The sequence below is a fragment of the Ctenocephalides felis genome, unplaced genomic scaffold (assembly GCF_003426905.1).
Source record: "Ctenocephalides felis isolate EL2017-DRISC unplaced genomic scaffold, ASM342690v1 CF-g0.4_SCAFFOLD_01170, whole genome shotgun sequence".
Lineage (NCBI taxonomy): Eukaryota > Metazoa > Arthropoda > Insecta > Siphonaptera > Pulicidae > Ctenocephalides > Ctenocephalides felis.
The window spans coordinates 54,883,211-54,899,851 of record NW_020537324.1 but is presented as its reverse complement, the minus strand read 5'-3'; the positions used below and the strand labels follow the sequence as shown (position 1 = coordinate 54,899,851).

Sequence of the window (16,641 nt, the reverse complement as noted above, 5' to 3'; positions counted from 1 at the left end):
TGATACTCTAGTCAGTTATTATTGCATACTTTATTTTAATATGAATAAAATATAACCAGAACATGTTTATGAATAATTATTATCATAGTATTATTGATTTTTTCAACTTTACAGAGAGATTGAGAGAATTTATTTCATATGCTATTTTAGATAATTTGTTATTTTAATATTTTACTTGTATGCCACCGTTTTTAATTCATTAAATTTAAATTTTATAATTCCTTGTACTTATATATTGATAAATTGATAACTTAAGTTTAATTTGATTTTTTTACCATAATTTTAGTGTAAATACTTGTTGATTATTTTTTAGGGTATACAATGGGATTTGAATAAATCAATGACCAATGGGCTGTCACCAGTAGGCACTGATCATCTTAAGAATGGACCTGCCAAAGCAAATGGGCCATTCCAATGGGGTCAGTCAAATAATGGCAAACTTGTAAATGGAGCGATACCTGCAGATAAGGTTCTTTAATTTGGTTAAACTATGAAATGACTTTTGAGATTTATGTATAAAAAACAAGTATATTTATGAAACTAAAGTTTTTATTGCAAATAGCATAATCTAAAGATGTTTTTTAATATTGATGTAATAACTTAACTTTTAATATGTATTAACGTTTGTATATTTGCTCGTTATCAAAATACTATTACTGAAATTAAATACAAATAAGAAGAATAGTTTAGTACTTCAATTAAGAAATGTTGTAAATACTTTGTTTTATATGTTTTTTAATGGTTATTAATAGGATCGGACTGCTATTCCTCTTCAGATTAATAATAGTAAGCCATTGGCACAAGCACAGCCTTCTCAAATCAATGGTATCCAAATGGATAATGGTCCTAACATTCAGGTTGTATTTTTGTAATTTTAATCATTATATTAATTAATTAGTATACTTTACTTAATAGTAATAGTAACTTAATAGTAATACTTCAAACATGTTATAAAAATTCATATTATTGTATGCTATCATTTTAATTTTATATATTTTATTGGCTTATAGAATGTTACTACTCCACTTACTTGGGATACAAATAGATCAGTAACGAATGGACAATTAAAAGTAAACAATATGAACCAGGTATAATAAACAGTAACTAAGTTTCAAAATCACACTAAATCAATGCACGAAATCGAAAGATATTGCATCTACATGCATACACACAGATATATATTTATTTATAGGCTTTTTTTTATTATACCCTTCATTCATTTATTTATTTATTTCTTGTTTTTGATGTATATATATATATATATATATATATATATATATATATTCTTGCTGATAATTAGTGAAGTGGATCTAAACACTATTCGACTTTCTTTGCAGGTGAAACCTAACATGAATGGAAACTCTTCTTTGGACATGACATCTCTTAAGGTATGATGCTCATTATATACATATATATATATATATATATATATATATATATATATATATATATAAATATTTCCTTTTTTTGAGTATGTAAATTTGGTATGTAAAATATATATTAAAACGAGTGTGTTGAGTCGGGCCATAGTACCAAGTAAAAAAAACTAAAGCAATTATGATATCAGCTTTGTTAATCCACACGTTTCAGTCTCCATCGAGACCATAATTCAGTAAAAAACTAGAATTTTTTTTTATAATTAATTTAGAAAATAAAATGGATATGCAAACATATTAGACTTAAAGATAGGTAAAAAAACAATTTAACACTACACTACATACACTAATTAACATAATTGTAATACCATTCTATCTGTAGTTCAACATTCAAAAATAATTATGATTTTGAGTTAGAAAACTAAATTTTTGTACAGAGTCATTGTAAGTCTTAGCTCTGAATGAATTGTGTTTATAAAGATTTTTTCAAAAATGTGCAAACTGGTAAAAACATATGGTTACGGAAAGTGATGAAAAAGAATTCCTCAACACAGAAATAATTAAAAAAATAATAATTAGAATAAAACAATGCTTACAGAACACATAAATAACTTTCAGCATAACATTGATTTCCTAAACCATGTTATATAACAAAACATGGATTACTAACTTGCAGTTAAATTCCAGTAACGGCATGATATTTCATATTTCAGAAAAATTACTGTATATGTTTTTGAAATAAATGATCTTAATCCAAATTATTATCTTTATGATCTATCATTAATATGCATAGACAATTTTATAAAGCTTTTTAAATTGCATTTAATATAAATAGACAATTTTATAAAGCTTTTTAAATTACATTTAATATAAATAATTTTTAGCTGTTTGCTTTTTTTGAATATTGAACATTTTATTCCTGTATATATATATATATATATATATATATATATATTTATATATATACATACATATATATGATCATTTAATAAAAAATCTTGAATTGATAAATTAAGATTTATTTTTTAGACATCTCTTACGCAATTATTTTACACTGGCGATGGCTCTACAAAGGCTATTATGAGTGGTGAGTTTTTGTTTAGTTTAGCAAAATATTATATAAATATCATTATTTTATTTCTATTATTTTGAATAATAAAATTTTATATTTCAGGGGCGAACGAACAACTGACGAAGCCAATTGGCAAGGGCAAAAAAGCGAACGTTGCAGGAGATCACATAAAGACACGCCCTGACAACCTGGCCACAAAAAAAGGTATGTATAATAAAGAATCCTTGTATTGAATAAACATACATAATTTGTTCATATCTTAGATATTTTAATTTTGTGTATAACAATATCTATATTGTAATTTTTTTTATTTTTAAAATCAGAAAATGTTGGTATGTATTTTTGGAATTTCTCACTACTTAGTTATATTTTTTGCATTTACATTTTACATATACATCATTTCACTGTACATATATTATATTTTTATACTCAGTAATTCATTACAAAATAAATAAACAATTTTTGTTTGGTGCATGCTTTATCATTTTCTTTCCAGATATGATGCCCTATATACTGTTAAATAAATATTTTAAAAATAATTTGAGATTCAAAAATAAAATTTAAAATATAGTATATATTATTTATCTTTCATTCAAATATCTTAAAAATATACAGGAACAACTGGGCAACAAGTACGTTTACTGGCTAACTATTTCCGATTAAATCACCAAACCACTTGGTGTCTATATCAGTATCGTGTCGATTTTATGCCGGAGGAAGATAGGACATTTGTGCGCAAAGCTTTATTGAAAGATCATTCTGCAACACTTGGAGGATATTTGTTTGATGGAACAATCTTATATAGTGCGCAGAGACTCTATCCCGATATCATTGAGCTGAATTCAGCTCGAAAACAAGACGGAACTCAAATAGTGATTCGTCTTAAAGTATGATAATTAAAGCATATTTGATATTTTATGTTTTACACCTTGATATTTTTATTTATCTTAATCAACATTCGATTCAAGAAAGAAGTTAATTTGTTTAATGTATATACATGTTTACATATATTTATATATATATATATATATATATAATAGATATATATATATATATACATATATATACATATATGCATAATTATATGTATGTACTTACATATATTGTAAGCATAATATAATTTTTGTCATACTAAATAGATTTCATTTTTAGATGGTTGGGCATTTATGCATGGGAGATTATCAATACCTTCAGTTCTTCAATATATTAATTCGTCGCTGCTTTGAAGGGCTAAAACTTCAATTAGTTGGGCGGAACTTTTTTGATGCTGTATCTAAAGTAAGGATATCACAAATTATGAGTATATTTTTTTAACTATGTCAGAATTTTCTATTAAGTTTTTCTGAATTAATATAAAAATAAATACTCAATCATAGGACTATATTGACAGTATAAGTTAGTTTAATTTACATTATGATTTTTATACATGAGTAATAAGAATATATTACTTAGGCATTTGAGAGTCATATAAATAGAATATTTTAATATTACATATGATATGACAAGCATACATAAAATAATTTTATGTAAACATTTAAATAAAATAATTTTTCATTTATAGGTTGAAATTCCACAATACCATTTACAACTTTGGCCTGGATACATAACATCGATAAGACAGCATGAGAGTAGCATTCTTATGTGCACTGAAATTACTCATAAAGTTATGAGACTAGACACGGCACACCATGTACTATCAAAGTGCAAAGAGGGACGAAACTTTAGAGATGAATTTGAACGTCTCATGCTGGGTTAGTTTTTAATTCTTTATTTGTAATTGGGTATTGGTTGTAACAATTATCATTTTAGGTGCTGTTGTATTAACTGATTATAATAATAAAACATACAAAATTGATGGCGTCAATTGGGAGATGACTCCATTGTCTACTTTCAAGAAGAAGACAGGAGAGGAGATCACATTCTCCAACTACTATAAGGCTGTAAGTTGATTTTTTAAATATAGTAAGCAGAAATTGGCTAATTAACAAATGAAATATAAATTTAAATTCGAAGTTAAATTTAAATTTAAAAAAAAAGGACAACATTTTAGTTAATATTCAAATAATTTCTTATCACTATGATAAAATTACATATTATTTTAATATTCATACATTATTTTATTAGTTTTTATTAGTCTATGGTTTTTATTATATTTTTATATTATTGTATATCACAGGAAAACAATGCATTGTTTTCATTTAATTGTTTTGTGCCATATTAACTTGTACACAATTAAAAGGAACACTAAAATTATTTATTTATTTATTTATTTTGTACATATATACAAATATTTGTATTTAAAATAGATATTCATGCTATTATTGTTAATTTTTTTTAAAATTTTTTGTTCAACTCTTTTTTTCTAGAAATATAACGTTATAATTAAAGATACCAAGCAGCCTATGTTGATCCATAGATCTAAAGACAAGGACATTCGTTCTGGATGTCCAGCATACCAAGCTCTCGTACCCGAACTTTGTAGAACTACCGGTCTCACAGGTTTGTTATTATGATTATTTTAAATATATATATATATATATATATATCTAATATATATATATATATATATGTTTATTTGCAGCCGAATAGTTGAAAGTGGCTAGTCTGACTTACAAAACGACTAGTTGTAAGTGGCATTTCACCTTGTGGCAAATAAAATATGAACTTTTGCAATATGTAAAATATTCATTATAATCAATAATATTGTTTTAGTTTTGTATATGATCTACAAGTCTGCCTGACGCCTGTCTACCTCTCTCTATTTATCTCATCAACTTGTCTGCCTGTTTTCCTACATATCCCTTTCACCCTTTCACCTTTTTACCTGTCTACTTGTTACCAGATGTTGAATCAATCTAATCAGATGCCCCGTTCTTACAAAAACTGTATGCGGGGTTTTCTGCACTTTTAATTATGCCAAAACGTTCAGAAATCTTTTAAACGAAGTTAAAATACTTATTATTGCTTATTATTTTGACTATTTGGCTGCAAATAATTTACATGTTCAAGAATATATTTAATGTTGAATAAAAAAAAATCTAAAACTTAATAATAATGTCAATCAATTTAATTTTCATGATTTTTTGTTATCTTGTTATTTGTTATATTGTTTATTCATTTAGAAAATCATAAATCTGTAGTAGTAACTGATATATCTATTAATTTGTATAAAATTCATTAATTAGTAATGATAACTAATATTTACCTTTATCTTGCAGATGATATGAGGAGTAATTTTCAATTAATGAGAGCTATGTCTGAACACACTCGAGTAAACCCTGAGATGAGAATAAGGAAATTGATGGACTTCAATTTGCGTTTGCGCACCACACCAGAAACGCAAAAGGAATTGTCTGGTTGGCAAATGGATCTAGATAACAAATTGCTTGAGTTTACAGGAAGAGTTTTACCAAGAGAAAAAATTAACCTAGGTGGAAGCCGAAAGTGAGTACACATGTTCAATTTAATTCAACTATTGATTAATCAGCAGTATACTTACAGATAATATTGCAATGATAGAATGAAGTTTACATAAATTTTGATTTTTTCTTTAATGGTATTTTAGTAGATATAACTTTTAATTGACTCAATCAAATGCAGTATGAAATGTATATAAACTATTATTTTTTATGTATTTAAATCACGAATATCTACAATATATCACTTTAGTCTTCTATTTGTTATTATAAATATTATTTGAAATTGAAACAGGGTTGATGTTGATGTTAATGTCGATTGGACCAGAGACTTGCGTTCTAGTGCTATGCTATCGATTGTTAATATTAATCGCTGGCATATACTATTTCTGCCAAAGTTTCGAAAGGATAGTATGGATTTTCTTAAAATCCTGCAGAAAGCTGCAGCCTCAATGAGATTGACTATTAGTCAACCCATTCTGTAAGTAAAATGAATACAATATAAAGTATAAAACTACAATATATAAGTGTAAATTATATATTTTAGAAATGAAGTATCAGATGATAGAAGTTCAACATATACAGATATGCTGGAAAAAATTTTATCTTCTTCAGCAACACCAGATTTAGTTTTGTGTGTTGTACCAAATAATCGAAGCGATAGGTAATAAATATAGCAAAGAATTTGCAATTTTTTTTGATACTGTAATATTTCACTTGTTGTTAATTTTACTCATGCAGATATTCCGCTATCAAGAAAAAGTTTGTGTCGATCGCATGGTCCCAACTCAAGTAATACTTGCGAAGAATTTGATATCAAAAGGAGTAATGTCTATAGCTACAAAAGTTGCTATTCAGATGAATTGCAAAATGGGCGGGGCTCCTTGGTCTGTGGAAATCCCCATAACAGTAAGTATATAATGTACTATTTAAAAAAAGTGGTTTTGGGGATTTTTTTCTGTGTTGCATTGTTTGCAGACGTCTGTGAGCATATGTCTGGAAATCAGAAAAAAAATTTATATCACGTAACTTGGAAATTATGGGCTTTTAAGTGCACTCTAGAGCTTTGATGAAATTGTGGTTAATTTTTATTACTTTTGTTTATTTGATAGAACCGTAATCATGAATAACATTTCTAGGACCACAGTCAAAAATAATAACACAATTGCTCTAAGATTTCAAGAAATAAGACTTCTTGGTTATTTATTTTAATTAAGTAGTAATTTAAAATTTTAATTTTATTTTCAACAAATATTCTAAAGTGTTTTGATTTTTGGTTAAAATGTTATTGTTATGATATTTTATTAATCATGAAAACTCTTCATCCTATTGTTTTCTAAACATATTTATTTCTAATGAGATAGGTTCATAGAATTGTAGCAAATTACATTTTTGCAAGAAGTATTTAATATAATAATAATCATGTATTTTTATTACAGGGCCTTATGGTCATTGGCTTTGATGTATGCCATGACTCCTCCAATAAAGCCCTTTCATATGGCGCTTTGGTGGCATCTGTAGATAGATGCTTAACACGATACTTTTCAGCTGTGAGTCATCATGCTCGAGGGAAGAATTGGCTAATGATCTTGTGGTCAATATATCTAGTAAGATATTTTTTATTTATTATTTTTAATAATATTTCTACTGAGCGTAAAAAGCTAATATATGATGATGGTTTAATTATTATTATAATTAATTATAATATAGTTCAATAATTTTATTATTGTAATTAATTATTATATAATAATAAATAATTTATAATTTATTATGATATAATTATAAATAATTTATAATTCAATATAATACAATTATAATTTAATAATAAATTTTAGTAACTATATGCAATTATCTTATTTTGCAGAAGCTCTTCTTAAATATAAACAAGCCAATGGTGGAATGTTGCCTCAAAGAATTGTATTCTATCGAGATGGTGTAGGCGATGGACAAATTCCTTATGTTCATAATCAAGAAGTGAGGCTGGTACTTAATCTTCTTGAGGAACAATATGGGAATTTACCAGTACGACTAGCATACATAATTGTGAGCAAGCGTATCAATACCAGAATTTTCTCAGTTGACAGAAAAAATCCAGTACCTGGAACAGTCGTTGATGATGTTATCACACTGCCAGAGAGGTAAATATCAGTTGCAATTTTTAACTTCCTGTAGGGCAATTTATAGTAATCGCAAAAAAATCGAAAATAAATATTTTTATATATCTTTACGTTTCAAAGGTTCTTGAACATTTTGGCATACCTTAGAAAAAATAGATGGATGTGTGTATGTGTGCGGATACAAATTTTCGTTGATGATTTCGGGAACATGGACCATCCGATTTGAATAATTAAAAAAACATTCGATTCGTATTGATGAAGAGACGTGCTGATTAGTTTTTGGCGAAGGAAGGTTTAGCCGTTCCGAAGATACGGGGCAAAAAGTGCCAAAAACGGTAACTCAGTTTTTAAGAGAACGGAGTCCGATTTTAATAATTCAGAAAACATTTTACTTGTATTGACAAAATAAAAAACTGATCAACTTTTTGGGAAGGCAGGTCTCTCAACAAAAATAAGTTAAAAAAATGCCTTTTGGCGGTCAAAAATGATCATTAGACATATGCACATCAAATTGTCAGATATTTTATAGAGATTTTCATAATGTGTACAGATTTTGTGTATATTTTATTGGGTTACGTTGAAAACTGGTCTTAGTAACTCATTTGAACGATCTTCAATTTTCTATAAGGGTATCGCTCTGGTTATTAATTACTTCATCCACGTAAGGTATTTTTAAGACATTATGTAGAAACACTTGTTTTGCTTTTATATATTAATTTTTTCTGTAATCTGTTTTTCTTTATAAATAATAAGAAAAGACTGCTAACAATAAATATTTTACAATATTATCTAAAATAACGACTTGTGGTTGCTATGTAAAGTTTTCAGATAAGTTAGTGAATTGATGCAAGTAATTTGAGAACACTCAGATGTTATTACCATTTAGAGTTTAAGCCATTTTTTCATGAAGAAGGGAATAATGAATCACCGTTAGAAATGTAATTACAATAAGTACTTATTAAAAAAAATCTTATTATAAACAATTATTTTAATGATGTATAAAATGACATAACTACATATATTTATTAAAAACACAATTATAAATCTTGGTTCTTGTAAATTAAAATCAATATTATCATAATCACGACAAAAAAAATCATTTTAATAATAATGGCAACCTCATTATTTTCAGGTACGATTTCTTCCTAGTCAGTCAAACAGTACGCCAAGGTACTGTTTCTCCAACATCTTACAATGTCATTTATGACACACTAGGGCTTGATCCTGATAAGATTCAAAGACTTTCATACAAGCTCACCCATATGTACTATAATTGGTCAGGTACATGTCGTGTGCCAGCCCCCTGCCAATATGCACATAAATTAGCTTACTTGGTTGGACAAAGCTTGCACAGGGCACCAAATAGTAAATTGGATGACTCTTTGTACTTTTTATAATTATTTTCTATTAATGTTAATCAATATCAATGAAATATTGCTTTAATTAAGTTATTGCATGTGAATTAGTAGAATGTGTTTGATTCGCATGTTTAATGTGATTTTCTATTCATAGACTTAACAGCAATGTAATTGTAAACCTTTGTTCACTGTGATATTATTACATTATAACTTATAAAGTTTTTGCAGTTTATAAAATAATAATAATAAAAGCATGTATGTTAATACACTAGCATTAATCTTGACTATTTATTTTTAATATCTATACATTATTTTATTTAAATAAATCTTTTATATTAACATTCATATCTTCAGACTTTGATTCTGATTTTGTGACAGTCTCTAATGGCCTGGTTGTGGCTTCTTTTCTGGAAACCATCTCGGACTCTAGCAAATCTAAAGCCGTGTTAAATAGTTGGTCATCATCAAGAGTTTTATTGTCGCTCTTTAATTGATTGAATATCAATATAAACTTTTGTGTAGTTGTTTTATGTGAACTATCTGATAAATTGTAGCCAGGTAATTGTTTATTGCCTTTATGGAATTTCCTAAATCAGAGCCAAATAAAATTTAAAATAATTACAATGTACTGATTGAAATGTGTATTTACTTACGCTCTGATTACATCTTCTTCATAGAATATATTACGGATTGGAAGATTTGGAACTGGACGTGCATATTTAGGTTCAAGTGCAGGTGGAAAGGCTTTATAAATATCGTACCATAGCGGGCGTTCTTTCCATTTCATGCCATTAGCTTTGATTAAACCGTCAACTCTAAAATTCAATTATTTCACGATCGAAACATAACTGATGGATATTTTAATTTATTATTTATGGGTGTTACCTGCTAAATATTGTTCCAATTTTTTCTAGTCTACTACTAGCCATGATTGTTTATTTTTTCATTGACTTCATAGACGAACCAAACTTATGATGCAAGTTAAATTGACAACCACTCCGTTTTATAGGTTATATTTATATAACCTTAAAACTGAGCCTGAGGTGAGGTATTATTTAATGCAAAATTTAGAAGTCATATATTCTATTCTGGTGAAATTATTAATTATGAATAAAAATGAAGTGTAAACGTTTATTTTTATTCTGAATTCAATAATACATTCATCAATTGCTATTTATTTACTTCTAAAAACTGTATTTCATGTTACATTGTGGTTATTTTCAGTTTGTGTTAATATTGGTGAACTGATTTTCAATGCACCATTAATTGTAATCTCAATTAATGTCAAGGTTCAACTGAGTTCAATTCCCATATGAATAAATTTTGTATTATCATATTGGTTTAAATTTTACTGCCAATGACTCAAAAAATGTGTGGTGTGGATTGCACAGTTGCTAATTAATAAAGTGAATGAAAATAAAAAAAGTTATGAATATGTTTGTTGACACTGCGAACGGAACCGTGCAAGGGCAATTAACTGTTAGCTGCACCGGTGTTGATTACTATAGTTTCAAAGGAATAAGATATGCAGAAACTCCTGTTGGAAGTTTGCGGTTTCAGGTAATTATGGAATTTTGCATATATATATACACATATCCCCCGCTTAGCACGGTATAAAAAATGAAAAATACATTCTTTCAATTTTCAATATGATGAATAACAAATACATTGAACGAACTAGTGGCGCATGGCATTGTGCCTTAAGGCAAATTGTTAGATCTTTTCGTACCGAAAATTAAAATCTTAAAAAAGATTGAAAATGATTTTCAAACTTTGAAAAAATTAAATTTTAGAGAATTTTGAAATTTTTAAAAGCATTTGACTTTTTGGAATTTTCTATTATCTTTTGAAATATTCTGGAAATTTTGAACTTAGCGCGCGTCGGATCTAAAGGTGCCTTCACCCATCCTTCACCTCCATTGCACGAATCCGTACGGCGAATCTGTTTGCAATGTGCGCAGACTAAATTATTGCAAGCAAAAGCAAACCTCGCGCATGCCAAAAACAGGATTCACCGTGCGCGTTCGTGCAGTGGAGACGGGCCATAACGAACGAGCACGAACGAACATGACGAACAAGAAAATACAAAGAAAAACGAACACGAACACGAACGAAGGCGAATCATTCCAAACGAACTTGAGCAAACGCTTTAAAGCAGCCAGGGCTTGAATCTTCTTTGTTCGAGAATGTTCCGTGAAACATCAGTTTTATTAGTTAAAGTGGACGGAAAGGGAAAAATTATTGCAAGTGATCAAATTTACAAAATTTATCAACAATAGCAATGTCACAACATAAATGCAGAACTGCACATATTAACATCAAAAAAGAAAAATGTTTGGTTACATTCGTGGTAGCTTCAGCGTCCACACATGGTCCACACCACTATTTAAGGTGCGTCCACACCTAACGAACGAACACGAACGAACATGTCGAACAAGAAAATACAAAGAAGAACGAACAGGAACACGAACGAACGCAAAAAATTCCAAACAAACGCCTCAAAGCAGTGAGGGCTTGAATCTTTTTGTTCGAGGATGTACCGTGAAACGCCAGATTTATTATTTAAAGTGGCGGGAAAGAGCAAATTATTTAAAGTCATCAAATTTACAAAATTTGTCAATAACAGCAATTTCTTATAATAAACACAAAATAAACTAATGCAGGACTGCACATTTTAACATCAAAAAAGAAAAATGTTTGTCTACATTCGTGGTAGCGTCCACACTGCACATACGAGTTCAAACATGAACGAACAATTCCCTTTGATGTACCGACAAGTTGCGGAACATTGCTCGCCATGTTTGTTTATGTTCGTTCGTGATCGTTGTGGCGTCCACACTATGCTGCTGCTGTTTGTTCTGGTACGTTCTTTTATGTTCGTTCATGTTCGTTCGTTAGGTGTGGACGCACGAATATAATAGACAAACGAATGAACACAGGGTATTCTAATATTGTCTAGGTCGTTCTAATGTTGTCAATGTAATATTGTCTAGGGATGGTCTAGGGCAGGGGTCGGCAACCTGATTGCCGTTAAGGGCGCAAAACTAAATCTGAAAATTACCGAGGGCGCATCGGTATGAAAAAAAAAAAGATTTTTCATAACTTTATTCTCTTAGTTACTAAGACTTAATATAATATAATATATACATTACGAACATTCAGTACATCGATATAAGGAGAGTATGATTTAATAATACCTAATTATATACACATAATTTAGTGTGAAACTTGTGTGTCCGTATTTTCAGCTATTTTTTATAATCGGGAATATAATTAAAGTTCCCTGTCCGCAAACAGTTATCTAAATGTGTGTCATTTAACTTTGTTCGGTATTTTAATTTCAAATATTTCATATTTGAAAACAAAGACACGCAATTGTATGTTGTTGCACAATATGAGTAAATTTTTAGCGCACATTTCCTTAAAATAGGATACGTATTTTCATCGACTTCCAAAACATTTTATCATTACTATGTGCTTTTAAAATAATATCATTTTGTAAGTTAATTTTTTCTAACTCCACGTCTTCGATATTATTAATTTCGAAATACACTGAAACACTTTGCAGAAGATCATCTTCGGCAACTTTGAATGGGTTTATAAAAAATCCTAGAACGGGTTCTAGTGCTGCGAAATCTTGAACAAACTCTTCTGCCAATTTGACTATAACTTCTAAATATGATGTAGTAGTAAAATTTTCTATATTTATTTTTAGACTTACAACAATATGCCTTATATTTGGAAAATGTGAAATTGATTTATGCTAAGGTTATCATACATTTACATTAACCGAGGGCGCATCTAAAGTTGATCGGGGGCGCCATGGCGCCCGCGGGCGCCGCGTTGCCGACCTCTGGTCTAGGGTCTACACTCATAGACCTTATACAATTTAATATTGTATAAGGTCTATGTCTACACTGCACATACGAATTCAAAACATGAACGAACAATTTTCTTTGATATATGTACCGACAAATTGCGGAACCTTGCTCGCTACGTTCGTTTGTGTTCGTTCGTGTTCGTTGTGGTGTTCACACCATGCTCGTTGCCGTTCGTTCTGGTACGTACATACATTCTTGCTTGTTCTTGTTCGTTCGTTAGGTTAGGGCGCACCTTAACGGATAAACATTTGTACAGAACCCAAAGAAATGTAAATAAAATTAGTTCCTATTATTAAAATTTTCATAAAATAACTGATAATTTAATGTGCATATGTAAATATCATTGACCGCCAAATGAATTTTGTTTTACTTTTTTTTACTTATTAGATCTCCGAGACCGCTATGCCCATCTTCTCAAAAATTTTAACAGTTTTTCATTTTGTCAATACAAATAAAATATTTTTCGAATCATTCAAATCGGACGCTCCGTTATCTCAAAAACTGTATTACCATTTTTAGCACTTTTTGTCCCGTATCTTCAAAACGGCTGGACCTGCCCCTGCCAAAACTAATCAGCACTTCTCGTCGTCAATGCGAATCGAATGTTTTTTGAATGATTCAAATCGGTTGATCAGTGTTCACGAAATAGTCGACGAAAATTTGTATCCAAACACAGAAACGCACACACAAATACATTCATTTTTTAAAGGTATGCCAAAATGTAAGATATATAAAAATTTTCATTTTCAACTTTTTGCGATTACTAACTTTACCCTATGAGAAGGCAAAAATAAATATATATTATGAAACATGTGCACTTTTAATAAATTTATTTCAATAAAAAATAATACTGTTATTCGATCACCTTAAATAAATTAACGCAATCAATTATATAAATACTAATTAGAAACAAAGTTTAAAAAGAGTACTGCTCTTTTTTGGTATTTTAAACAAACTTTCTTATACGCACATAAAATTTAGTTTTGGTCATGAAACGGGGAGTCGCCTATTTCCATCATAGCATAGACTATTATAAGCTAGTAAGAATTCGTATTTTTCAGTTAGTTTTTTTTATTCTCTGCTAAATGTAATTATTTTTATAGATTGCAGAATGAAAATTAAAACTAGCTGTAAGTGGAATTCTGTCTTAAGGCAATTAAGGCATCGTGCCTTAAGGCAAATTGCTGGAACTTCCCGTACAAAAATATTATTTTTTAAAAACGATTAACATTTTTGAACAAAAATTACTTTGAAAAAATAAGATTTTTGAGAAACTATAAATTGGACAAAAAATTACTTTTTCCGAAACCGCTAGACTACCTTCATGAAAATATTATCGATTCTTCATCTTGTCAATACAAGTAAAATGTTTTTGAATTATTCAAATCGGACGCTCCGTTCTCTTAAAAACTGAGTTACCATTTTCGGTATTTGGATTGCAGAATGAAAATTAAAAAAAAAAAAATGACAACAAAACAATGAAAATGCTATTATAGATATAGTTAAAATATATTTTCAAGAACCGTGTAAAGCGAATTATATAATATATAATAATGTTTTTGAATTTTTCTTCTAGGATCCAGTCGAATTAGTATCCCAACCAAAAATTTGCAATGTGTGCCTGCATTGCCATGTTCCCAACAGGAGACCTTAAGTAAACGTTATGTGGGCTCGGAAGATTGCCTAACTTTGAATATTTATACCAAAGAAGTACGTATACTTGTAAAACTTTAAATTATATATTCGATAAACTGATTTTTGATCAGATAAAACCTTCCACGAGGCTGTGCCCGGTCATGGTTTACATATTTGGTGGAGGATTTATGCGAGGTACCAGCTCTTCAGATTTGTATGGACCTGATTATCTCGTAGCTAACAATGTAGTTGTAGTCACGTTTAATTACCGTTTGGGCGCTTTTGGTAAGTTATTTTTCCCAACATTTTTATTTTTCAAATGTAAATTTGAACTTGTGATATATGCTGGCCTTTCAAAATGCTTAAGGGCAGAAATATCTGGTGTTTCTCGATTTCTTCGGATTTATTAATCAGTTTTTTAACATTTTGAAAAAATGTAAAAATTTAAACACTGAACAGTTTTAAGATTTTCATTGGCATATTTATATAACTGTAAATTAATCAATATTATAGAATTAAGCAACATATATAAATATATGCATGTCGACTTGTGTGTAGCAACGCTCGCAAAGAATTAATTTAATTTCTAATAAGAGACTATAATTTGCTATTAGATATGATGGACAAAAATATGAACAAAGAGCAAAATTTTCATAACCCGATATTTATATTTGCAATAATCCCAGTAAACACTACTTGTTGCCGTAATGTAACATTTTGTGCCACAAAGTTATATAACAAATGTTAACTAAATGTAATGTACGCGCAACGTATACTGGGAGTTACAAAGTTATTTACATTTGTTACCTAATGCAATAAATGTGCAATGTATTGTTAAAAAAAAAATCCACTACTTATATATACCAATTTTCGTTCTCAGAAGTGAGGATACATCAGTGAAAATAAATGATTTCTATTGTTATCATGATATTTTATTTGTTATAGGTTTCTTAAGCTTTTCAGATCCTGAGTTAAATGTGCCAGGAAATGCAGGAATGAAAGATCAAGTTCTGGTATTAAAATGGGTGAAGAAAATATACATCACTTGGTGGTGATTCTAATAATGTAACATTATTTGGTGAAAGTGCCGGCGCTTGCAGTGTGCATATGCATATGCTATCACCGATGTCTGAAGTTAATTATTTTAAATTATTTAATATAATTGTATTTAAGATATTTCAATGGCAATCAGTTATATAAGACTTAATTTTATATACAAACCAGTGTTACATTTTATACCTTATTTTAATTTTGTTTTTAATATAGGTCTATTTCACAAAGCGATCGCTCAGAGCGGCTCAGCATTTAATCACCGATCAGTAAGCGATCCCAAACGTTCGCTGTTATTGGCAGAACGATTTGGCTGGACCACGAATTTGGCAAAGACCAGATTGAATTTAAGAAGCTGCTACGCCAAACAGATTGTACAAAGACAAGAAACACTTCTAACTCCACAGGTTTTGTAAATATTAATATAAAATCAAAGTTGTTTTTCAAAAAGTATAAATATTAACTGGCTATGGCTATATATTCCATATGATATATATATGTATATACATATATATGTACATATATATATATATATATATATATATATATATATACAGTGGTGTTGTCGAGCCGGAACGCGCCGGAACGTCGTTCCGGCAAATCATTTTTGAGCCGGAACGCGTTCCGGCAAAAAAATTAAAAAAAAAATTCTCAACACACAGAAAATAATTTCATAAGTGAATTTTACAATTTATAATTCATGATTTTACTAATTTTTATTAAACTTTTCTATTAT

The 16,641-nt window shown here is 29.0% G+C and overlaps 3 protein-coding genes across 3 annotated transcripts; 2 read left to right on the top strand and 1 right to left on the bottom strand.

Moving 5' to 3' along the window:
• Positions 1 to 313: 313 nt before the first annotated feature.
• Positions 314 to 9,378, top strand: LOC113368232 (piwi-like protein Siwi; the record flags this gene model as incomplete). Its single annotated transcript, XM_026609797.1, is given in 20 exon segments — positions 314 to 469; positions 753 to 857; positions 1,011 to 1,088; positions 1,338 to 1,388; positions 2,406 to 2,463; positions 2,551 to 2,652; positions 3,064 to 3,335; positions 3,601 to 3,726; positions 4,010 to 4,199; positions 4,258 to 4,388; positions 4,815 to 4,947; positions 5,667 to 5,892; positions 6,160 to 6,345; positions 6,412 to 6,528; positions 6,606 to 6,625; positions 6,628 to 6,773; positions 7,304 to 7,433; positions 7,436 to 7,471; positions 7,729 to 8,002; positions 9,114 to 9,378. Coding segments are annotated over 20 exon segments (2,802 nt in total), but the record flags the coding sequence as incomplete, so codon positions are not given.
• A 248-nt stretch (positions 9,379 to 9,626) lies between these two features.
• LOC113368236 (probable 28S ribosomal protein S23, mitochondrial) lies at positions 9,627 to 10,454 on the bottom strand. The gene is made up of 3 exons (XM_026609800.1): positions 10,225 to 10,454; positions 9,993 to 10,154; positions 9,627 to 9,926 (listed from the first exon to the last, which is right to left on the bottom strand). The coding sequence occupies exons 1-3, from the start codon at positions 10,266 to 10,268 to the stop codon at positions 9,653 to 9,655; spliced, it is 480 nt and encodes a 159-aa protein (XP_026465585.1). The 5' UTR covers positions 10,269 to 10,454; the 3' UTR covers positions 9,627 to 9,652.
• Positions 10,455 to 10,773: 319 nt separating this feature from the next.
• Positions 10,774 to 16,321, top strand: LOC113367412 (esterase B1-like). The gene is given in 6 exon segments (XM_026609022.1): positions 10,774 to 10,885; positions 14,797 to 14,930; positions 14,987 to 15,140; positions 15,801 to 15,882; positions 15,884 to 15,990; positions 16,122 to 16,321. Coding segments are annotated over 6 exon segments (789 nt in total).
• The last annotated feature ends 320 nt before the right edge of the window (positions 16,322 to 16,641 follow it).

What these genes read in the sequence shown, in the direction of transcription:
- LOC113368236 (XM_026609800.1), bottom strand. Translation starts at nt 10,268, where the DNA reads ATGGCTAGTAGTAGACTAGAAAAAATTGGAACAATATTTAGCAG. An exon ending in ATTGGAACAATATTTAGCAG is followed by an intron (nt 10,155 to 10,224) that starts GTAACACCCATA and finishes ATTGAATTTTAG; the next exon opens with AGTTGACGGTTTAATCAAAG. An exon ending in GAAGAAGATGTAATCAGAGC is followed by an intron (nt 9,927 to 9,992) that starts GTAAGTAAATAC and finishes GCTCTGATTTAG; the next exon opens with GAAATTCCATAAAGGCAATA.